A 25941-nucleotide genomic window follows, 5' to 3' on the forward strand; every position below is an offset into this window, starting at 1 on the left:
CAGAACAAAACAGAAGTTTATGAGGATGACTAGTGCCTAACTGGCCAGACTGAAATAGTGCAGGTTCTTCCACTCTTTAGTGGTGATTGTTTGATCTAGTAGAGTTCTTCATTTGATCTCATGGTGGGTTTGAAGGCAGAGCTTTTTGTTGGTGAGGACCTGTGGTGGCAGAACCACTATGCAGATAATCCTAGATGGAAGAGAGTAAGTTAGTTTTGAACAAAGTTTTCAGGGAAAGCCAGGAAATTATTTAAGCACCAGCTGGGAGAAAGGCTGCACTTATTTAATGATGGAAGTGCTAATTTTATGCATCTTGTTTTAAGAGCGCTAAAATGAGGAAAGGAAAATACCAATTGTTCGGCTGTGCTTTGACTTTGCTCTCGGAATCCTATTTCTGAAAGTTATATCAAAGGACAGTTTTTTGGGAGAGCAGAAGTTGAAAGATATATTTAAACACACTGTTATGTTTCTTGGGTGATGCATTATGAATTTATTATCCAAAGATTTATCTAATCCCTGTTTGAACTGGTTATATTTCAGTCTCCTTTAGGTAATGAGTTTGGAAAATTGTGATTTAAACTGTACTTCCCTTCATTTATTCCCAAACCATGTCTTGTAAACATGCATCTGCTATACTGTTACTCTAAATGTACTATAATCGCTCATAATATTATATATTTATCCATTAGGTTTTCCCAGGGCCTAATTATGTTTTGACCTTTCTTTAGTTATCCTCTGTTCTTTTTTGAGTTGCGTTGGGTCTTTCTTGAAATGTGATTATTAGGACTTTATGCTTCAGATAAAGAATCAACAATTTTTAGTGTAGATAGTGTAGAGTTTAAAAACCAATTTCTAATATCCTTCATGATCATGACCAAACTTTGTGGCCCTTTGCTGCACTATAATTAGATGCCTGTTTTAATAGAAAAGTCTAGATATTCTTAAGGTCCCCTTCCTAGATAGTATATCTCATCTTTTAAGTATTCTTAGGGTTACTTTTGAAATATATTTCTTTATACTAGTTTAGACCAGCTTCTATGCCAGCTCACTATATTATGAGATCTGTATGTATTTTATGGTACTTTATTTCATGAAAGAGTTTAAGGTTGTACATGGCACAGGTATCATCTTTGTTTTTTGCTTTTTGGTTTTTTTTTATAATATTCTTTATTGATTTCAGAGAGAGGAAGGGAGAGGGGGAGAGAGATAGAAACATCAATGATGAGAGAGTCATTGATCAGCTGCCTCCTGCACACCCCTGACTGGGGATTGAGCCCACAACCCGGGCATGTGCCCTGACCGGGAATCAAACCGCGATCTCCTGGATCCTAGGTTGATGCTCAGCCACTGAGCCACGCCTGGCCGGGCACAGGTATCATCTTTGAATCAGACTGATAGGATAAAACCAAACTTACTTGCCCAGCCAACGTGGCTCAGCGGTTGAGCATCAACCTATGACCCAGGAGATCGAGGTTTCCCAGTCAGGGCACATACCTGGGTTCGGTCCCCAGTCAGAGGTGTGAAGGAAGCAGCTGATCAATGACTCTCTCATCATTGATGTTTCTATCTCTCTCTCCCTCTCCCTTCCTCTCTCTGAAACCAATAAAGACATATTTAAAAAAATAATAAAACTAAACTTACTCATGCAAGTTTCACCCAGTAACTTATGATCACTTAGATCCATACAGTAGATCCCCCCTTATCCAACATTTCCCTTTCCTCAGTTTTGTTTACTCCCAGTCAGCTGAGGTCTGAAAATATTAAATAGAAAATTCCAGAAATAATTTATAAGTTTTAAATTGCACACTGTTAGTGGTGTGATGAAATCTCATACTGTCCCTGCCCTTTAGTCACCTAGTAGCCGTGTTGGTTATCAGATGGACTGTCGAGGTCTTGCAAAGAACCCTTATTTTTACTTAATAATGGCCACAAAGCATAGGAGTCGTGTTGTGGACAATTCAGATATGCCAAAGAAACTGTAAATTGCTTCCTTTAAGTGAAAAGGTGAAAATTCTCCACTTAATACGGAACGAAAAAATCGTATGCTGAGGTTGCTAAGATCTATGATAAGAATGAATCTTTTGTCAATGAAATTGCCTAATTTGTAAATTAAACTTTATCATAGGTATGTATGTATAGAAAAAATATAGTAAATATAGGATTCTGTACTATCTGCGGTTACGGGGAGACTGCTGTAATTCTCATCTTGGCTGTGCATTAGAATTACCTGGAGTAGCTTTACAAAATACCTATGTTAGGGCCCCACCCCAACCAATTGAGTCAGACTCCCTGAGGGGTGGGGCCCAGGAGGCATCAGTATTTTATAAACAATTATGATCTTGAATAGCTAGAATGAGCTACCATTGAGATGGAGTTCGCACTGGGAAATCACCAGCTGCTAGAACTTATAAATTAGATTAGCTTTTTAACTTGCTGAATGCGGGAGAATCATCACCATTAGAGAGATCAAAGAAATTTATCAAATTTTGCATTTTTAAGATGGCACCTGAATGAAATTATTTCTTTATCTGTTTTCCTGGCCACATTAAATTCTGAGAGCTGAAGCACGAAGGAGCTAACAGTTGGAACTTTCAGTTCCTCAATTTAGAACCCTTTTACTCCTCTGTTTGACTTTAGTGATTATCTTTTCAGACCAATAATATCCATTGTCTTCAGCAGGAAATGAAACTTGGGTCTGATTATTTATGCATACCCTGGCACCTTTTTCTTTCCTAAGACAAGTGAAACTGCCCATAAACTTCAGCAGCTTCGAAAAACCCAGGGTTGTTCTTGGGCTGAGGGAGTGCCGTCAGTGTGGGCTCTTGGAATGAATGACTCATACTCTCTGCAGGCACACAGTATTTAATCACTTGTTTTCTGTGTACCAGGAAGAGGAGGGCATATGAAAATAGAAGCCATGTACTGCCAAATGACCCTGGAAATGTTGACCAAATTGGTCAAACAATTGAGCTTATGATGAAATATTTATGCCTTTTGGTATATGTTGCTTTAATTATTTCACTAATTAAAAATTGGCATTATTTGTAAAATGCTATACTTTTGTGATTTGTAAGCAACTCTACTTTTTACTAGATAACTTTGATAATCCTCAATTTTAAAACCTACTTGCAAACTTCAAACATTTCTCTTTTGAATCTGTATACCACATTGGAATATACTTTTTGAAGAAAAGATTAGATAGCAATATGCTTGTTGGAGCAGATCAATTACATGGTTGTTCTTTGTGAAAGGATAGTATAAGCCCACTGGCCTTTTCTTTGTCATCCCAGTGCCTTCTGCCCCCAGAGTAGCCATTAATATTGGTGACATTGTGCATTACTGAGTGTACTTGCTACATGTACTTGCTTAGACTAATATCACTTACGTATCTTCTCTGTACAGAATCTACTTATGCCAACTTTTCTATCTCCTTAAGGAGGAGTAACAGATTGAAAAACAAAACAAAATTGCACACAGCCCTGGCCGGATGGTCCAGTTGGTTCAAGTGTCATCCGGTTCACCATAATAAGGTGGTTGTGGGTTCAATTCCCAGCCAGGGCACATACCTAGGTTGCAGGTTCGATCTCTGGTCAGGGCACATGGGGAGGCAACCGATCAATGTTTCTCTCTCATATCGATCTTTCTTTCTCTCTCTCTGAAATCAGTAAACATATCCTTGGAGGATTAAAACACACACACACACACACACACGCATACATATATATTTTGAAGTATCTATTTTGCGCCAGTCACTGTTCTGATATGGCAACAAAACCATATCAGTTCAAAAAGACACACTGAGCTTCTTTCTTGTGCTGGTTACATTGCCTGCTTCAGACCTTCCTCGACTGTCTTGTGTCTCTTGTCTCTATATTGGTATGAGAAACCATGGGCACCAGTTGGGGACTTTAAGATCATTTCCCTGAATTTTTAGGTAAGTCTTTCATTGTGAGAAATCACATGTTCATCATTTATTATATTTATCAAAAGATAAATGCTGTTATTAAAAGTGCTTGCATAACAAAGACTGGTGTTTTAGGACTTCGTTGAAAAACAATAACAATTTAAGATGTTAGTCCTATTAAAAGTTAATGAAAATAAGCAATTGATAGAAGTCCATTTCCTGATTCGTTCTTTCATGCTTATTTTTACTCATTTATTGATTCAATAACTATTGAATGAATGACTGCTGTGCGTCAAACACTGTGCTAGGCAACAGGTATACAGTGGTAAACAAAGTAGGCATAGAATTAAATAAACTGAGAGAGGGGCTGAGACTTCATTGTCTTTTTAATTGGTTAGTTGAAACTTTACATTTATTATAATTATTAGCATATTAGGAGTTATTTCTATCTTTTATTCTTGTTTTCCATTTATTGTGCTTTTTTTCTTTTTTTTTCCTTTTTCCTATCACCTTTTCCTGTCTTCCATTGGATATCTTGAATTTTTGTTAGGTGCCTTTCTGTTACTGATTCAAAGTTACATATTCTATTTATATTCTTCCATGGTTTCTCAAGACTTAAAACCCAGTACTTATTTTCACATACATAACTAAAATTTACCAATATCCATGTCTTTTTCCCAAACATAATTTTACCTCCCTTTAGGCTCTACTAGATCCCCGCCCCTACCCCTTGTGGGAGGTTTAAAGGAGGGGAGGAAGCTGGCAGTCATGCTTGATTTGCCATTTGGATCTGAACTGGGTTGCTGGGACTGGAACTGGATGCCTAGTTTTGAGCTGCATCAGAGCTGTACATCTATGCTTCATATTAGAGGAAAAAATTTGGGGGACATATCTAGATACTGAGATTTTCATAAAACATTTATTACTCTGAGGAGGATTTCAGGAATTATGGCCTTACCATAAGATTTAATAAGTAAAAAACATTGAAGTTTTGGGTTTTTTTTAAGCTATATGTAGATCCTTGAAATAAAAATCTATGGAGAGATTTACTGAGTGGTAAGAACCTAGAATTTTAAATGTGTATACATTTCCCAATGTGAGCCAAAAGTTATTGAACATTTATGTGCCAGACATTGTGCTGGGCACTTCCACATAATTCTCTCATTTAATCCTCATAAAAACCCTATTAGTTAGATGAGATACCCACTTACAAGAGAGGAAACGGAAGCTGAGAGGGCTTCAGAGACTGTAGTGGAGCTAGGACTCTTTACCTGGGACACCGAACTCTGGCTCTGCCCACATCATGCCTATATCTCTAGACTCTGCCCAGGCTTCCAGTTCCAGAGTCAGCTGCAGGCTGCCCTTGTACACACGCTTATCTGGATCTCTGGCTTTAGGCCTGACCTATCATGCTGGTCCTCTACACTCTGGCCCTGATGTTCAGTCTCAAATGCAAATCTGCCCTGTCTGGAGGAAACAGCTCCTGAGTTCACTGTCTGCTGTCCTCCCGAGTTGGTTCTCCTGTAGTTCTTCAGCCTAGTTCTTGCAGCTCCCTGCCTTTTACCTTAGAGGCCTGCAGAACCAAACTGTCTGGAGTCCTCTTTGCATTCAATACATATTTGAATGCCTTTTATGTGTTAAGCAAGCTGTTGGAGCTGACAAGAGCTTTTTAATGATCCAGATTGGGGAAGTCTAGACCCTGGGCAAGGATAGTGGCATTGGGATGGAGAGAAGTGAAGCATTCGTCATATATTGAGGGGATAGAATCATTAGGACTCGGTAAGGAAGAAAAGCATTTTGGATGTTACCCAGATTCAGCTTGTGCAGCTGGAATGATGATGATGAGCCGAAAGTCCCATATAAAAATAGAATGAGAATATTATACCTGAGAACATTTGGCAGGGAAACTTATGGTGTTAGATGTATGTTAGTAAGAGCCTTGAGAGTGGGAAATGGTGTTTTGATTTTGACAAGCCGTGTAGTATTGGACAGTCACTTTACCTGTGCCAGCCTGGAAGCCTTTATCTGAAATAGAACAGACGACTTTAACTTTGCCACTTTAATAGTGAACCCTTCTACTATGAATCACAGCAAATTATCTGACTTCAACTTGCCACTCCATTCTGTATCATATGTTCATTTGTTCACTCAGCATTTTGGAGCCTGCTCTGTACCGTGCACTGGGATATAAAGCTAGATTAGAGTAGGTCTTAATGAGCTTCCTATTCTTGATGAGCTTCCTGCTCAGTCAGCGAGACAGGCAAGTTAGTAATTAGGTGCATTAAACCAAAATAAGGTGCTATGATGGAAATATGAGCAAGATTCAGGGTAGTCCTGCTCAGGTTCTACTTGGTGGGTGGAAGGGGGAATGTGTCAGTGACCCCTGTTCTGAGTCTGGAATGAAAAGCCGGCAGAAGTGGGTGGGGAGCAGCATTCCACGCCAAGCCTGTGCATACTTCTGGATGACTGCAGGAAGGCCAGGATGCTGGGAGTGGGGAGGCAGGAGGGTGGACAGGACCAGCCCATGCAGGGCCTTACAAGCTTTTCCAAGGAATTCGGACATAGTTTCTAAAGCTGTGGGGAATAGGAGAAGTAATACGATTGGATTAGTAATGTTCATATTTATCCCTTTTTATGCCTGATGTATTTCCTTCACGATATTAATGGTAGACAAGCTAGACTTTGGGGCAAAAAACGTTATTTGAAATAAAGACAGTTATTACATCCTGATAAACAGAGCAATTCACCAGGAAAATATAATAGTCCTGAATTTATATATGCCTGACAACATAGTCCCAAAATGTAAAGCAAAAATTAAGAAGGAAGCCTGAGCAGCATGGCTCAGCGGTAGAGCGTTCACCCATACATGATCCAGTAGATCGCGTTCCATTCCAGGTCAGGGCACATGCCCCGGTTGCAGGCTCGATCCCCGGTAGGGGGCATGCAGGAGGCAGCTGATCAATGACTCTCTCATCATTGATGTTTCTCTGTCTCTTTCCCTCTCCCTTCCTCTCTCTGAAATCAATAAAGATATATTTTTTAAAAATTAAGGAAAGATGGAAAAAACACAAGGCATGAGAGCTAAAAAAAAAATTAAGCCTGCTCTCAAAACCTATTAGATTAAGCAGTAAAAAAAATTAGCAAATACAAGAGGAGTTGAACAAAATAATCAACAGAGTTGATATAATGAGCCCGAGCCCTGAAGTTAAATATTGCGTTCAAATGTTTGAGGTCTGTAATAAAAACTTTAAAAGTTGTGACCTGGTGAACACAGTGTGTACCAGAAACAAAAGTGTCATGAAATGTTTCTCCTTACATGGTGCAATTTTTCTGTTTTCTGTTCTATTCTGTTTTATTGCTGTTAATACTAATCTTATTATACAAAATTGATTTCATGATCCACCAATGGATTGATACCTTTTTTTCTTGAAAACACTAAGTTAAAAATATACATACTTTTGAAAAAGTACACATAGAACATTTACAAATTGACTTTCTGGAGTCCCCTCACCACACCAAGCCTCTGCTGCCCCTCTGTCCCTCTCTGTCCTTCCTCCTGCTAAAGCAAAGATGACTTAGACTCCTATTTTTACTGAGTCAAGGCCATCCAATACATCATCTGCTTCTCTTCTCCATTTCTATATTTAGCCTTTCATCTTTGCTTCCAGACAGAAACTAGTGGCATCCTTCCTTTTCACAGGTTAATTCTTACATCTAGACTTTCAATGTCATTGCCTTCTGTTTTCTTTTCTGCCTGTAATATCTCTGGTCCTTACGTCTGAACACTTCTCCTTGATCATCCCACCATTACCTCAGTCTTAATGGGTTTAACCGGTTCTCTTTCAGGACCTCAAAGGTTATCAGTAACTATTATTTTTAGTTTTTATACCACAGAACTTGGTTATCATTTTAGTTTTTTCTAGGTTTTTTTTTTAAGTTAAATTTTATTTTCTTCAATGGCTGATGTGTTCACGTGGTTCAAAATGCCAAAAGTGCAAAAGGGTCTTGAGTTCGGAGGTTCTCCCCCACCTTTTCTCCCCCCGAGTATACCCTGTTCTTTCTGCCTTACTCCTTGACTCTTCTGGTCCAAGTCCTCATCTCCTCCTCCCAGGAGAGAATGTTTCAAGGTTGTCTCTGACTTCCTCTCTGTCTGTCCTTTGCACCGCTTCCCTGGAGGCGTTTCTGCTGACCTTGTTTGCATTCCTCATGGACTCCTGCCCGTCCCACGCCCCAGGCTAGGGCAACTCTGTGCCCTTTCATGCCAAGACTCTTGGACTAACCTTCTAGCTCCTTTTCCTGCGCTCAGTCTCCACCTCCTTTCAGTGCTGTCGGCTGGGCCCTGGTGGCAGTCTTGTTTTATGCAGGTCATTATCTGCCTGCCTTGGTCTCCAGGAAGCGCAGGTTCATTAGTCTTTTATTCAAGTCTCTCTACAATTGGCCTCAGTTTACTTTTTCCCCGTCTTATTGATTCAAATCTCCACCATACCCATTAATCTTCTGTTCTAGATTGTTTACTCATTTATTTATATTTATTTATTTATATTTTGTTAATTCTCCCCTGAGGATATTTTTTCCATTGATTTTTAGAGAGAGGGGGAGGGAGAGGGAGGGAGGGAGGGAGGGAGGGAGGGAGGGAGGGAGGGAGGGAGGGAGGGAGGGAGGGAGGGAGGAGGGTAGGGAGAGAGAGACAGACATTAATGTGATTGCCTTCTGCACGTGCGGCGAACCGGCCGGCTATCAAACCTACAACCAAGGTATGTGCCCTTGATCGGGAATTGAACCCGAGACCCTTCAGTGCACAGGCTGACGATGATCTGCCCTCTGAGCCACAGGGAGCAGGGCTCCTCCTTTATTTTTATATCTTCTTAGCCTGATACAGTGGCTAGCTCCTGGCAAGTACTTGATAAGTGGTTCCCTAACGAAGGGACAAGTTCTAGAACAAAGCTTGCACTTTGTTTCCTCTGTTATTTTTGTTGCTGCTTTCCTTACGCTTGAAGTGCCACTTCTGTGCAACTGTCCCTGACTGCGTTAGCTCTTAACTTTGCTTCCTCCTCCATAGTCCTAGAGCTCATTTGGTACCCAAGGGGTAAAGTCTTACAACTGTAATCTGTTCATCTGAGGTCAGTGTAGGGTTATGGGTAGCTGGTGCTCTTTCCTTAGTAGGGGCACCTGTGTTAACAGATACGGTCTACATGGTACAGGGATTCTGACTCACTACTTGAAAAAAAATCAGAGTATTTTTAGCCTGTATACTTACATGAATTCCAGTGGAGTTAGTTAGATTTTTTAAAATTAATAGATAAAATTAATATTTAATAGATTTGGTAAGGAACAACTTTTAAGCATAAAGATCATGAAAAGATAATAGATTTGTATAAAAATTAAAAACTGAAAATATTAGCAAATGTCAAAGAATGGCTGTCCTTAGAGAAAGAACTCATAAGTCAATAAGGGATATAAAGAAAAATTGTTGAAGATCTGAACAAGAAAATCATAGAAGAAGCATAAGCAGCCAGTTTTATAACTAAATGTTTAATCTTTTAAAAATTGATTTTTAGAGAGAGAGAGGGAGAAAGAGAGAGAAACATTGACTTGTTGTTCCACTTATTTATGCATTTATTGGTCGATTCTTGTATGTGCCCTGACTGGAGCTTGAACCTGTAATCTTGGCTTATCGGGACGATGCTCTACCCAGCCAGGGCCTTATATGTTTAATCTTACCAGCAATGAAAAGAAAATAAATATCATGTTAGGCAATGGATGCCATCAAATTAGCAAAATTAAAAAAGAAATTCTAAATAAAAGCAGGAGTACTTTAAAACAAGCATTTTCATATTCTTCTGGCAGAAGTCTAACTTGGTTCAGTCTTTGTACAAAGCAATTTCGTAATATTTGAAAGCTTTTAATTTTTATGTTTCACCTACTAATTTTATTCCTTGGAATCTGTCCTAAAGCTGTTAGTTAGGGAGGCAAGTAAAATATTTGCATAACATTCATAATTTATCACAGTATTTTTTTATAATAGGGAAAAACTGGAAATTACTTAAATGTCCCAAAGAAGGGGAAGTGCTTCCTTAAGTGGAAAATTATGCAGCTGTGAAGTTATAATTTTGAAGAATATTTTAAAGACATGAGAAAATATTCATGAAATGTTATAAGAAAAAAATTAGCATATAATGCTGTATTTGCAGTATTGCAGTTGGGTGTACACACAAACATATGACCTGAAATGTAGTAAAATAATGTTATCTCTGGGTGCTGGATGGGAGTGATAAAATATTTTTTCTAATTTTATACAGTATTACTTTTATAATAAGAATGAATGTTATTTAAAATGTAAGTATTGTCTTATTGATTAGTTCCATGTATAGGTTCTGAGGGAGGCACTGTAGCGGGATGGTTAAGAGCATAGGCCCTGAGTCATGCAGAGCTGGTTTTGAATTGCAGCTCTGCCCTTGATCCATTGTATGATATGGCCATGTGACTTTTCTAAGGCTCCATTTCCTCATCTGTAAAATGGGACTCCTAGTACTTAACTCACAGAGTTACCAGGATTAGAAATGATAATGTCTATAACAGCCTTTAAAAAATTAATTTCTTATTTTACTTTAATTCTTGCAGTAAAAACAAAGAGAAGTCAACCTTTTTGCATCCCATTAAATATATCATTAACAACAAAGATATTCAAGATACAATAGTCAAAACTCAAAAGAATTTGGAGCCTAAACTAAGTCTGTAATTACCCCTGAATTACAGATTGGTATGAATTTCAGAGAAATGAGAAAGTAGTCGCCCACATCATCGTCTGATGAGGAACCCTGATTGGGATGCCTAGCACGCAATAGGCACTCAGTAAATGGAAGCAGTTCCTATTATTTTTGCCCTAGATGTCCCATAAAAGAGCACTGGCTTTCTGGATTTCTTTGCTTGGTATAAGCTTCTTGGGAAAAGGTATTTTCCAGACTGTGATCCAGTAAGTGGACAGCTCTGTATGGCAATTTCACAGCCTTGGCTTTGGATTAGGGGCTGGCTGTGGCTATAGGACTGAGCACCGTCTCTTTGCTGTCTTGTAGTGCACCGGCCTCTTTCTTCCACTGCAGGGCGCCAGAGTACTGCCTCCAGCCTGAGCAGAGTTTCAGAATGTCAGTTCTCTCCCCATCACTGTCCTGACAGAAATCTTACTCAGGCTTGGGCTTAATGCTTTTTCAAAAATTGCTTTATAGTAATTTATTCAGTTCTGGGTGTTCATAACTGTTCTTGTTGGACATTGATAATTTTTTAATATACTGCTTTTAATACACTGTTTTAATTTGTTTTCTGATGAATATTTTCTCATGGCTGCTTCTTATTTTATTTCAGCTACTGATCTACTTCTTGCCTGGAATCCCATTTGTTTGGGTTTGGTAGAAGGTGTTATTGGGAAAATTCAGCTTCATTCAGGTATGTTTCTCTAAATTCTTTAAGCTTGGCAAATTGAATGTGGCATTCTATGATGTTTTCTTCTTTGAGGGTAAATGTAGATCCTGTTATGACTTTGATTCCTTTGACTTAATTTTGTGTTTGCCCAAAGTGGGTAAATTTCCCTATGAATTTCATGAAATAAAAATACAACTTTAGAGAAAAGGAGGCATAATATTACAGTCCTTTATTCCTCTTAAAAAAACAACTTATCAAATGCCTACCATGTGTCAGGAATTGGGCTAGTTGGTAGAACACAATAGTGAGAAAAAACTGACCTATTCCCACTGTCATGGAGCTTATTTGATAATGGTGGTAGGTGCTCTGATGGAAAGATACCCCAACCGCACTGATTTCAAGGGAGAGGACAGTAGGAATAAGGCTGGAGAGGTAGGCAGGTGGCAGACCCTGACTGTTGTTGGCTTTGGGTCAGTTGTCCATTCCTGATACAATTAACTCTGGCCAGGGAAGAATATGGGTCTCTCAGTGTGGAGTGTGGTCCTTTCCGGGAACCCTGTCCAGGGTAGACAATTGATGGAAGAGCTAGGTCATTCACTAGGCCCTCTCTTAGAAGGACACGCACCTGTGTCCTGGGTTCAGAGGGAATTTTGTGAGAAAATAGATGTGGATCCCAAAAAGTTCTGAAAAAGACTAAATGAAATAGTTTAAGAATTAAATTTAAATATCTATTTTTCCTTTGGTATCAATTTTAATGAGTTTTGAGCTATTGGAGGCGTTACCATTATTGCTGTGTAAATGGGAGTAAAAAAGTGTGCCTTTACCCTGGCCGATGTGACTTAGTTGATGGAGTGTTGTCCTGTGCACCAAAAGGTTACAGGTTCGATTCCTGGTCAGGGCACATGCCAGGTTGTAGGTTTGATCCTCGATTATCCCCAGTTGGGATTTGTACAGAAGGCAACCAATTGAAGTGTGCTCCATAAGGATATGAACTACAGCAAAGGGAATATAGACAATAATATTGCCGTAACCATGCACAATGAATGCCAGCTGGGTACTTGAAATATTGGGAGGAAAACTTTGTAAAGTATATGATTGTCTAACCACAATGCTGTACACCTGGAACTAATACAAAATAATAAGAGGTGAGGCAAAGTAAGTTTAAAGCTGTTTGTATGGAAAATAGTACAATAATTAATAAATAATACAAGAATTTAATAGAAGTGTGCCCCTTTTTATCACAAAATAAAATTGAGTATTTGCGAGCTAAATTGACTTCTGGCTATTATAAAGCACGTACTGCTGGAGACAATCTAATTTTTCTTTGTTAGCTTTTTTGGTTTTAAAAATCTGTTTTCATTATAAAATATATTTTAGATACAAAAGCTGTTTATTGTCGATTTATAGTATAGGTTATTATAAAACAGACATAATTATCTGCCACCCAGCTTAATAAATGAAACGTGACCAATGTCTTTGGAGCCCTCACTGTTCCTTTCTCCAAGTATATCCTGCTTCTTTCCTTTCAAGAGAACCTGCCATTTTGAATTTTGTATTTACTTTCTTGACTTTTATTATTGCTTTTATTACATATGTATTCCTAAACAATATATTGCTAAGGAAAGATTGTATTTGGGGGATTTTTAAAAAATATATATCTTTATTGATTTTAGAGAGGGGAAAAGAGAAGGAGAGAGAGATAGAAACATAAATGCTGAGAGAGTATTGATCGGCCGCCTCCTGCACGCCTCCGACTGGGGATCGAGCCCGTAGCCCCAGCCTGTGCCCTGACCGGGAATCGAACCCCGATCGCCTGGATCCTAGGCTGATGCTCAACTGCTGAGCCCCACCGGCCGGGCGGGGGATTTTTAAATAAATGATAATAAGCTGTTTATGTTCTTTTACTTTTTCCCTACTCAGTTTTATATTTTTTAGATTTATCCATGTTGATGTATGAAACTTTAGCTCCTTGTTTATACTGTTGTTTGAATATATCATAATTTGTCCTTTTTCCTATCACCGGGTAATTGGTGTATTTTTTTTACTATTAGAAATAAGATTGCTATAAACGTTTTTTGTATATTCTGCCTTTGGTAGTTTAAAAAATTTTTCAGTACAGAAGAGAAAAGCATTTAGACATTGTGTAACCATACTAAGTATTGTAGTAACACTCTTCTACCTGTTCACATTTACATACATATGTTTTTAATTCATTTATATGCTGACAAGATAATTTCACATCTAAGTGTCCTGAACTAAAATTCATTTTCTGTTGTTTAAGTGAAGCGTGTGAAACTTTTGAGTTACTTTTCTTCAATTTGAGTCACATCTTGGAGCAGTGAATAAATCATTGAACTCAACCAGAAGACCTGGATTCAGGCTTTATTTATTAGCTTTGAGATATAAGGGAAGTTACTTAACATCCTTTTCATTTACCTATTGCTGTGTAACAAGCCAGCCCAAAAATTAATTCCTTAAAATAACATTGTATAGTATCTCATGAGTCTATGAGTTGGCCAAGAGGCTCTCCTGTTCTTGTATTCTGTTGGCCGGGTCATTACTGTGGCAGCCTTGAGCTGGGAGCTTGCCTGGGGTATCTGTTTTCCTTCAGGTGGCATCTCCTTCCACATATCTCACACGGCCTCTCATTGGGTCTTCTCTCTCCTGGATACCTATCCTTTTAGGGTGGTGGCTAGAAGGCAAATCCCAATGTGCAAGGGCTTATCAAGCATCTCTTTGATTCACTGAGTTTACTAATGTCCCATTGGCCAAAGGAAGTCACATAGCCAAGCCCAGAGTCAATGTGAGAGGGGACATCACAAGGACCTGCATCCCAGGAGGCTGGTTCATTGGGGCCACAATGTCCCTGAGCCTCTACTTCATAAGCAGTAAAACAAGAGTAAAAATAACTGCTCTCTTTTTTTCCTAGAGTATTATCACTCTCCAGTGAGATAGTATACCTGAAGGTACTTAATAAATTATAAATTACTGTTTTATCAAAACTCTTTTGGTTGCACATACAAACCTATCAGCTAATGCAAACAAAACAGAAACAACCAAATTTTTCTAAGGAACCTAAGGGACCAAAACCAAGAAGTGGATGTTGTATAGGATCTGAGATTACTTTTTCTGGTTTAGTTGGTCTCTGACCACCACTCCTCCCTATACCTCTCCTTCCTTCTCTTCTTTTGGCTTTCTCTGTTTCTGTGTATGTAAGACAAAATTTTTGTTCTTATGGTACTCAAACCAGTCTCAGCCCTCAAGCCAACCAACATCTGATATTTCTTAAAACCACTGGAGACTGACTAAGCTATCAAGGATTGAGTAGTGACTCTAGTTTAGACTCCTAGGACAGAAACTCTTTTTGGCCCACTGGGCCAAGGGCCTTCCATGGTCACAAAGTGACCTTTAGGCAGGAAGGGCAGGAAGGGCAGGAAGGGCAGGAAGGGCAGTCAGAGCAGTAGAGTTTGTACTTGGCAGACAGCCCCAAAGTTATCTCTTACAAGAAGTGTACAAATATGTTACTGGTTGATGAGTTTATGGTGCTGTGAAAGTACAGTGTTTAGGAGGTGGTGAGATATGGTCATCTCCTGTGGTCAGCCCCTATTTACATGTACTTCCCCTTCTTGCACCACTTGCCTTTTTTGGACTAAAACTAAGTGGTTGGTAGGCAGTGGGGGGGCGATATTTTGGAAGAGGGAGAGGTGGGGAATAGAATGAACTGGAGAAAGAAAATATTTTTAAAAAGGAAAGATGGACAGAGAAAGTGTCTCAGTTTTTTACTTTCCTAATCTCTACCTTGTGTGTTTTTTCCCTTGTCACATCACATTTAAGGTTTGGCTGTTAACAAAGGGAGTGGGGAGGAAACAAAGGAAAACCTTTTCTGGGCCCCCAGCCCCTCCGTGTATGTGTCATTCCACCCCCAGCTCCTCGCCCTTTGAGCATTCATCGTAGTCTTCATTCTCTGTCCTGGGGATGCCTCCTCCCTTTCCCGCACCCCGGTAAGTCCCTTACTCTGGCCCCACACACCATTAGCCTGGGTGATGGGAGGTGTGCTCCTGTAGTGCATTGGAACCTAGATAATCACTGAAGGCATATTTTCCCGTGGTTGCATCTTACCTTCTAGGGGAGAGGATTAGGGGAATAAAACATATGTACTCAGACTTTTTCACCCTCCTACTTACTTTCTACATATTAATGCATAAATTTTTGTTCTTGTGTGGTGAGATGGGAACATAAATTTATTTGAACAGATGTCATTGACAGTCTTAAAAGGGCGTGGGTGAGCCATGCTGCTGTTCGTGACTGTCACTGAACTCTGAGCTCTGGAAATGTAAGCAGGTGTGACTTAGGAACTGTATTAGTTTGCTAGGACTGCCATCACAAAGTTCTGCAAACTGGGTGGCTAAAACAACAGAAATTCATTTTCTCACAATTCCGAAGTCTTAAAGTCTGAGATCCAGCTGTCATCAGGGTTGGTTTCTACTGAGGCCTCTCCTTGGCTTGGGATGCCCATCTTCTCCCTGTGTCTTCACATTATCTTCTCTCTCTCTGTGCCTGTGTCCAAATTTCCTCTTAAGGGGACACCAGTCATATTGGATTAGGGTCCTCCCTAATATTCTCATTTTAACTTAATTACCTCATTAAAGACCTTTTTTTCCTCAAATACAAGCAAAAGTTTATTTAGAAAGTCACAGAGGTAGAAAAAGAGCCAGCTGGGCTGCGTGGGCTCAGGAAACAAGTTACAGAGGGAGAGAGACAGAGAGAGAGACGGACAGAGAGAGAGAGAGAGCTCTCCAAGGCCTTATTTCTTTAAAGTAGGGTCACATTCTGAAATACTGGGGATTAGGACTCCAACATATGAATTTTGAGGGGACATAGTTCAGCTCATAACAGGAACCTAATGTCCACTAGAATGCTTGTTACAAAAGCTTGTCAAAAAGAATTCCTACTATTGCTTCTTACCCTTTGTTTCACAGTGAGGTAGGCCATTCCCCAAACGTTATTAACTAGGGACTTGTCCCAGAGGTGGACTAACCCTGAAGATCACATCATTGCCTTGGGTCAGTTAACTTCATCTCAGCTCTGTTGCTGATTATAAGACAAAGATGATAACACCTCCTTGTCACAGTGATTGTAAGTAAGATTTAATCAAACTCATATGAAGTGCTTAGCATGGTTCCCGGTAATAGCAAGGATTCAATAGATGTGGGCTAAAATTTTTTCATTAGTGTTAAAGGTAACTTATAAGTGTCAGATAGTTTACTAGAGAACAGCTTAAGTTCTAGCTGTACAGTTTTGAACAAATTTTTAAATTGCACTTTTTTCCCCAATGTTAATATTTGCTGAAACTATAATGATTTTAATATTTCACTCAAAGAGTACATAGTGGAGATTATAGAAAGTAATGTTTTTAATAGTAAAATGTTAGTGAATTAGTGAGGGTTATAGTTCATAATCCATGTGCCCTTTTTGAAAAAAATGTGAGGTGAAATAATTTTAAAGTAGTATTTGGTTGTGGGATCCTTTGCTGAGAATGCCCTTCCTTTCAGCAAGCTTTGCCAAAAAAATTGTTCTGTTAACCTTGGTGTCTAGAAAATCTATTTAAAACCGCTAACCTTTCTTCGGTTTAGAAGGCCTCTTCCCCAGACATTTGCAGGCAGGTGGACTTTCAGCCAGGGTTTGATGTATACTGTCTTGGACAACTCGAATGTGTCTGACTTTGGTTTGATCAGTTAGGATGTATTAATATGAGGGACATAAAGTAGAAGGGACATGTATTATGCTAAATAGATGAAAGAAAAATAAAGCTTTGTGAAAAAATCAACATTTTTTATTCCTGTGGTGTCCAGGAGGAAGTAAGAATGACAGTCAAATTCTTATCACAGTTGTAGTTACATATTTATTTTTTGTTTTCTTTTTTGTCTGTCTCCTTTCTGGAGGATAAGCTTCAAGACAGGAGCTGTGTCTGTTTTGCTCACTGCTGTCTCCCACTATACAGAGGCTATCGAAAAATGTTCAGCAAATATTAATTTAACAAGTATTTATGGAGTGCCTAGTATGCGCCAAGGCCTGCACTCAGAACTGGGGGCTGTAGGGGGGACAAAACTCAAAGCTTTCAGAAGCACAGACTTGAATGCAAGTGATAAACATTAATTACCCGACTGCACAGTTTTATCATTAGACTTAAGCTTCTGAAGAAAAATGTGGGTGGTTGTGAAGCACATGACAGAGAGGCCTGACTGGTGGGCCGGGGGTCCTGCGTGGAAGGCATCCCTGAGGGAGGGATGTCTGCTTTGAGGCCCCAACGTGAGTAAGACCATCTGGACAGCCAGGGTGAGGGGCAGGGAGTGAGAGGAGACATGGTTTTTGGCAGAGTAAGTAGCTGTGGAAAAGGCCCACGTGATTGATGTGTTTCCTTTCTGTTTTTTGTGTAATGTTGGGGAGATAGTGTATCTTCACACAGCTATTCATGAAAAGATTGCTTTAGGCTGGAGACTTTAAACGGATCACAAAAGCTCTTTAAAATTGAAATCTATTTTGAAGATTGAGACAAGGATAAGCTCTTTTGGGGTAAGAAATATCTGAATATAAAAAGCAAAAGTATATATTGCATGATAGATTCAGAAACAGTTTTAAAATTGTCAAGAATCTTGATTAATTTGGCAATGGAGGCTCTTGATTTTAGTAATTAAGAGAATTACTACAAGTAGGGTTGAACAGCCACAGACACAATTCACTCAAGTAGCTCTCATTCATTAAAATAGTACTCACCATCTGCCTGTTTCTCTACTTTTGAAGTGGTGAAGATATCTCAGTCATTAAAATGGTAAAATGTATTATGCATGGGATTTGAAGTATAATTTTAGTCCCCTGCTGACTATGGAGACTTTCTTGCTATAACACTAAGGATGTGAAATATTTTATATATTTCAGTGATGAATGGAGTGTCACCAACATTGCTTTATACTTTCCTAAAGAGTCATTAGAAAACCCCACTCCTTAAGGGCACTGGAGAAAAGGGAAGAGGAGCCTGGTAGGGCCCCTGCAGAGCTCTCAGCCTCTGCTGGAGACCTGGTTCTTGGGACATGCCTTTAGCTATTGCTTCTATTTAAATATGTTCCATTGTCCATATAGTTGCATTTTGAGAGCAATAGAATGTTTTATTGTTTACTGACAACTCCCATTATTAAAAACATGTAAAGATTGTAATGATGGTTGTACAACTCCACATTTACTAAAATCATTGAGTTTTATACTTGCAATGGGTGAATTTTCTGGTATATGAAGCCATTATGATATATAGTATGTGAAGCCATTAAATACATTTAAGTCAGAAGATAGCCTTTGTTGTAGCCTGTTGTCATTATTTCTGATTTTATCTTAGTTTAAAAAAATGAAATACATCTATCTTTTGGTAACTGATGGATGATTTTTTTTATGTACTAAAGTTACTTTGAGGGAAGTGTTCTAAAGAAATAGCATTATTCGTGACATGACATATCTACCAAAATAGGAATGATTTAAAATGTAATTCAGATACAGTCATTTCATATGCATTTTGTTATTCATGAGAATCTCAGAATTGTTTGTTTTGGAGGTAAGATTTTCATTGGTGACTAGGTTTATGGTTAACCCTTAAAAGATCATTTAATTGTAGTTTAGCAGACCTATTCTATTGATGGCTTTGGGTCTTGGAAACAGGCAGCTAAGTGGTGTGAGAGGTTACTTTCTTTGGCATTTTCTCGTCGCTCCTTTTTGCTTCCCTTCTTTCCCTTTCCTCTCTCCCTAGAACCTACGTTCTGAATGGCCCTTATCTCCCTTTTTTGCCCCCTTCAGCCTATACCATTGCTTCATGCTTCAGAATTTTCTTTTTGATCAATGTATGAGACTGAAAACAGTAAGATGGAAAACTACAGATTAAAAGACTTAAGAGACATACTAGCCCAGTGCAATTTGTAGATCTGATTGGAAGTCAAGAATAAAAAGACATTTTAAAAAATATATATCTTTATTGATGTCAGAGAGAGAAAAGGAGAGGGAGAGAGAGAGAAACATCAGTGATGAGAGAGTCATCAATCAGCTGCCTCCCGCACACCCCGGACTGGGGATTGAGCCCGCAACCCGGGCATGTGCCCCGACTGGGAATCAAACTGTGATCTCCTGGATCCTAGGTGGATGCTCAACTGCTGAGCCACGCCGCTGGGCAAGACATTTTTTATTCATGGTCCCCACACCCCCGGCTGCTAAATTATTTGAAAGCAGATGACAAGTAGCGTATTTACCCACAGATACTGCAATGTGGATCCCGCAACACTCACCGATGCGCCGTCCTTTCCCGCCCCTTCGCTGGGTGCCCGTATTCACCTGCTCTGTGTCTGTCCTCTTCGTCTGCTCGAACGCTCTCCTGCCCCTTGCTGTGCGAGCGCCATGGCGCTTTATTTACCTTAGCTCGATAGTATCGGCTCATACTGGTAAACATTAGCTCTTAGTGATAACAATATGGATTATAGAAATTATTTAATCCACATAGCTACTCTCTGAAGTAGGCAGTTTTATCCATTTCACAGATGAGAAAACAAGGGATTGGCGCAGTTAAGTATTGTGTTGCCAAGTACACGGAAACAAGTGATGGAGCTAAGATTCGAGTTTGAGTTCTCACCTCAAAGGCCCAGAGCATTGAAGCCGCCTTGGAAAGGGAAGGCTCCTATTTACAAAATTCTTTCTCTGTTGAGATTATTTATGTTCTATTTTCTCAGATTTAATCTTTCTTGATGTTAATTAGGTAGTACAATATTTTTCTTCAGGGTATAACGTCATAAACTGAAAAATTGCTTTTATGTGTGGTCTTTCATAGACTATTTCTCATTTAATTAAATATCTTTTGTGAGAAGTAGAAACTTGGATTGGAAAGATAACTCTTGGGCCTCTGGGTATTTTCTTCTTTCTTGCTTATATTTATTAAAGGTTTATTTGTTTTACCATCTTTCTCCCTTTCCCCTCTTCCCCTCAGTATATTTACTAATTGGCTCAGTCCTAGTGTACACATGACGTAGTTTTGGAATTGCTAATCCATACCCTTCTGAAAAACAAACTAACCAGAATGTAATATTCTGCTTAGTTGTTTTTGTCTTTATCCTTACAAAAAACTCTTTTCCAAAGTTATTTAGATTAGTTTTTTCCCTCCTATCTTCTACAGTGTGGTTACATTTTCCATTTGTAGCTGAGTTGGGATATTATTTGCATTTCGTTTTGGGTTTCCCCCACATTCTGATTTATTTGAACTATTTCTTTATTTTTGAGGAGACATGAAACATTACCATGCCTATCAAAAGGGTATACTTGGAGGACTGTTACTCCCTTTTACTATTCCCATTTCTCTCTTCCACTCCATTTCCGCCTACCCCTGTAGGTAACCAGTCTCATTAATTTCTAATTTATCTTGCCTCTTGTCTTTTGGACAAATGAATAGACTTATGAATATTTTCTTCTTTCTTAAATAAAGGGCGGAACGCTGTAGATACTCTTTTATACTTTGACTTAATAATATATCCAGTTTACCCTCTTAATATATCCAGGAATCACTCTTTATCAGTCATAGAGCACTTCTAATTCTTTTTCACGGCTGCCTAATATTCCATTGAGTATATGTGCCTTAATTTATTCAGCCATTCTGTGTCTGGGCATTCAAGGTGTTTCCAATATCTTGTAATTACAAACTGCTGCAGTGAATAGACTTGAGTCTATATACTTGTGTGTTCTTGTGTATCTTCAGGGTAGATTCACAAGAGTGCCATTGTTAGGTTAAAAGGTAAGTGCACATGTTTTATTGTTGGGTGTCACTAAATTTCTCTCCAGAAAAGCTGAATCTGTGTGTGGTCCCACCAGCAGTGTATGAGAGTGCCTGTTTCCCCACTGCCTTGCTAGCAAATGTGCTGTCATACCTTCTATTTTCCCTAGTCTGGGGGGTGAGAATGATTATTACTCTAATTATGTGTGAGATTGAACATCTTTTCACATGTTTAAGGGCCATTTTTCTATTTTGTTGTGTGCTTTACTTTAAAGGCTTATATCTAATGCACGTTGGTTGTTGGGTTTTTCACCTTCAGCTTTCCTGGACAGTAGTACTTCATAGATACTAGACATTAATACAACTTTCCTGTTTCAGATTTTCCATGGTGGCTTATATTAATTCGGCAGAAAGCACTGGTGGGCAAACTTCCAGGAGACCATGAAGTCTGTAAGGTCACCAAAATTGCTGTGCTATCACTTTCTGAAATGGAACCTCAGGATCTTGAGCTAGAGGTAAGGTGCCATCTCAGGAAATTTTATGGAAACGTGACATAAATATAATAGTAATTATTGTATAGGATTTGGTTTAGTAGGCCAGAATCATACAGTGTTAGAGATGGATAATATCTTTAAAATAATTTAATCTTGTGGTTTTCAAACTTCATTTTAGTAGTGGAACCTTTGTTTCAAAATCTGTGAAATCCAGTATATGAGACACATAAAAGCAGAGCTGCTTTGGTTGAGGTGGCGATGAGGGAGTGGGGATCTGCTGTGAACATTAGTGTACAAATTTTTGGTGGACATTTATTTTCTCTTGGGTATATACCTAGGGATAGAATTACTGGGTCATATGGTAACTCTGTTTAACCTTTTGAGGAACTGCCAGACTGTTTTTCAAAGCAGTATGCTGTTAAAAAAAAAAAAAATCTATACAAAGGTATGAAAAATCTGTGGGGTTCAAATAAATGAGAACATAGATGTTCTTTCTTTAGGGGGTAAAAAAACCTATCCTTTAAAATTTTTATAGGCTAATGTTCCATGTCTGCATATCGTATTTGCTGTATCTCATTGCCTTAATAGATAACTGCATCATTTTCCATATTAGTTTCCCATTAGACATCTGTTTAAAATTTTAGCTCCAGATGGACTTAGATAGATACCGACTTTTAAAGTAAAATCATTTATTTTTATTTTCTTAAACAGCAGCAGCCATATCACCTCTTAATCTTGATTATGAAATCTAAGTTGCTAGAGTAACAGAAAAGCGCCGTGGGGCTTTGGTGGTTTTCTTTTTGAGGTCATGTGTATCAGTGAGATAAGGGCCTAAGCACATGCTGCACAGAATTGGCTGGGCCCCTGGAAAAGGGAAAAGGGAAAAGGGATCCCACCGTCGGCACAATGTATTGTAATCCCGAGAACTCTGTCTAAACAAAGCATTTTAGGACTGGAAAGGATCCCAAGAAGTCATTTTCTCTATCCATGTTTTGTGGTAGGACTTAAAAAGATAGTGGTCTACACTTTTTTCCCCTAAAGGTAACTGTATGGAAGATTCTAAAGTATTTATTGAAAATGTTTATGTTCAGAGTAATTTTAAATTTCTATTTCGAAGAATCAGTTTTAAGAGGTAGAAATAGACTTCTGGAGAAGAAGTGTAGTGAGTTTGCGCTTTGCTATACAAGTTTGTGCTTTAGAATTCAGGTTTTTGGGGGGTTATGGAGAAGGTTATTCCATGTATTTTATACATGCCCTGTGGTCTGGGGCATTACTCCACAATACAACACATTAATATTTCTTAAAGAATCATGAATCAATAGAATGTTCATACTGAGGGAGGTAAACGATGACATCAGTAACCTCACATCAGTTTAGGGTACATTTTGGCATATTGTAAATATGCCAAACTTAAAAAATAAACTTCTGGGTTTCAGAATTTTTTGGATTTTGGAGTTGTTGATAAGGAAGGAGGTTGAGGGGTTATTGGGTCCAAGCCCAGAAAGAGGGCAGATTAAAAAAAGGAAAAGAACCCTGGCCGGTGGCTCCATGGTTAGAGCATCGGCCTACACACCAAAGGACCATGGGTTCAATTTCCAGTCAAGGGCATGTACCTGAGTTAGAGGTTTGCTCCCCCTGGGGGCGTGCGGGAGGTGACCAAGTCAATGTGTCTCTCTCACATTGATGTTTCTCCCTCCCTCCCTGCCTCCCTCCCTCTCTCCCTCCCCCCCTCCCGAAGATCTTGTTTTGCTTATTGGAAGGGAAGTTCAATTAGCTCAGTGTTGGCAGTAGGACTACAAATCTTTTCAACCTCATCCTTAGTTCCCTCGTCTCTAACTGTAGTCAGGAGTACTGTAAAGTTGTAATCATGTTATGAAACCCATGTGAATAGAGTTTTTTATAGCTTTAATTTTGAAGATGCATAAAATTTGCAAGATTCCATTACATCTGAAAACTTGGTCCTGCTATCAGTCTCCACTTCCAGTTTTTCTTCCAGCTTTATTGAGGTATAATTGACAAATAAAATTGTTCATTTCCAAATTTGATACAACAGGAATGGTCCCCCCTCTAAAAAAAATTATAATCAAAGCTTGAACTAGCTTTTGTTCTCATTATGCTTTTTTTCATCCTGTGTGTCTAGTAACAGTTATTTTGTGAGACACTAATAATAAGCATTTGTAACTATTAGCTCATAATAGGAGCCTACCACTTGGTGTAGGAATAAAACTAGTGTGTTAAAAAATGGAATTAGTCTGCACGTAGTTAACAGAATTCTTGTGTACCTTTCTGACTATTTGCTTTGTATGTCGAGACACATGAAATTATATGTAAAACGCTTGACTTTAACCAGGTGGTTGTCTTTAGAACCTCTGTGCCCTTCTCTGGTCTTAACACATCCTGTCCTTTTTCTCACCTTTGTCAGTTGACCCGAACATTTCCTGAAGCCTTTGCTTACTGTTTCTACAGATTTAAATTCTGCACCCAAAGAGTATGTTTTTTGTTGATTTTGTCAGTATGTGAGGATAGGAGGTGAGGGAGTGGTTGACATGTCCAGCTCTTAAGATTCCCAGTAGAGCAGACTCTTGACATTTTCTAAACCAGAACACCCAGTTAACTACCATGAATGAGTATTTAGCACAGATAGCTGTCAAATAATGCCCCTAAAGCATAGAAAATGTGTATTTTGCAATATTTTAAATTTTAGTTGCCAATTTTTAAAAGCATTAATTAACCTCAACTGGAGCATTTTATTCTTCAATTATATTAACTATAATTATAATCCTAACGTGAATTTTCCACCCCTAAATCCTAAGGATATCCTATCCTGCATTCTTCACCTATCTTCTGCCATAGCCTTCTAAACATTGAAAGTGCAGCTGTGTTTCCGAATATCAGTTGTCTGCTGGGTCATTTTTCTAACTCTTTGAGTTTTACTTTTACCCACAGTGCATGAGCAGTAGCATCACTTCTGTACTTACACTTGAACATTTAACAAGCAGATATTAATAATAATGAATTCTCTCTCTCCCCCTAATTATTTAGCTCTGTAAGAAGCATCATTTTGGAATTAACAAACCAGAGAAGATTATACCATCTCCTGATGACTCAAAGTTTCTTCTGAAGACCTTTACGAATATTAAGTCCAATGTGTCTGCTCCTAATAAAAAGAAAGTAAGAGTTTAATTGATACGGGCTTGGAATTCATTTTTTATTAGTTTTAAATCAAGGGGTAGTTTTCCTGCCAGTGAACTTATTTTCAAACCACTTGTAATATTCCAGCACTGTTCCTGCATGTCCTTAGGATTACTCACTTCTTTCCTAGGCAGCTGTGTATTAGCCTCATGATGCGTTACATTTCATTCCTGCAGTGATAGTAGATTCATTCTTCACAGGTTAAGGAAAGTAAAGAAAAGGAGAAGTTGGAGAGAAGGTTACTTGAGGAGTTACTGAAGATGTTCATGGACTCGGAATCCTTTTACTATAGCTTGACCTACGACTTAACCAATTCAGTGCAGAGGCAAAGCACTGGGGAGAGGGATCCCCGGCCCCTCTGGCAGAAGGTACTTCTCATGGTTCAGAGCAGAGTTTGCCCTCCAGAATGATTTGTGGGCTCATTTGGCTTTTACAGGAAAACTGAAGCAACAGGTTTCTGAACCGTTTATTCTCTACCTTTTCCAGGTTGATGACCGATTTTTTTGGAATAAATATATGATACGCGATCTTACTGAGATTGGTGTGAGTAGTTGTTTCTTAAATATTCTAAGATAGTTATAGTTAAGCAAATATTTTTAAATTGTTTAAAATCTCGCTATCATATTTCCCCCTATAGAATGGGAGTTGTTTAGCTAGGGAAAACCAAGGCATTTGGTATTTTAAGGCAGCTCAGAATTCCACTGCTTAGCCACAGGCCTACATTTTAGCAGGTTCCCGTAGGATTGTAGTAATTTAAGGCTGGGGAACTGATGTCCTCAGAGTTCCTATAAAAGAGGTAGTTTGTTTACCCATTGGAAATGAAGCCCAGCTGTCCTTGAATGATACCACGTTATTTAACTTTCCTGTTTCCCCATCTGGGAATTGTAGTAGACAGATCTCCAGGGACATTCCAGTACTGCCAGAATTTGAGTCAGGGAAGACAGGGAGTGTGATGAGGGTACTGAGATTTGGTGATTACTTTCTTCTTTTACTCTGTCACATGTGTTGGAGAATTAGGACTGTCCAAGGTCGATTAATTCATTTATTCAGTCAATCAACAAATATTTGTGGAAGGCCTGCTATGTGTCAGTTACTGTTTTGGACACAAAGTGGGCAAATAGTTGATTAGGGTCATATATTATCTT

At 38.8% G+C, this 25941-nt stretch overlaps 1 protein-coding gene across 1 annotated transcript in view; it reads left to right on the plus strand.

Annotated features, from left to right (window-relative positions):
• INPP5F (inositol polyphosphate-5-phosphatase F) overlaps positions 1-25941 on the plus strand; it is a 57727-nt gene that overhangs the window by 8031 nt on the left and 23755 nt on the right. Inside the window, exons 2-6 of the mRNA XM_081158258.1 lie at positions 11264-11344; positions 21489-21625; positions 24647-24775; positions 24997-25164; positions 25283-25339. Coding sequence (XP_081014384.1) covers positions 11264-11344; positions 21489-21625; positions 24647-24775; positions 24997-25164; positions 25283-25339 — 572 coding nt within the window. The remainder of the gene's footprint in view (positions 1-11263; positions 11345-21488; positions 21626-24646; positions 24776-24996; positions 25165-25282; positions 25340-25941) is intronic.

Source organism: Miniopterus schreibersii (genome assembly GCF_964146895.1).
Source record: "Miniopterus schreibersii genome assembly, chromosome: 14".
NCBI classification, from domain to species: domain Eukaryota; kingdom Metazoa; phylum Chordata; class Mammalia; order Chiroptera; family Miniopteridae; genus Miniopterus; species Miniopterus schreibersii.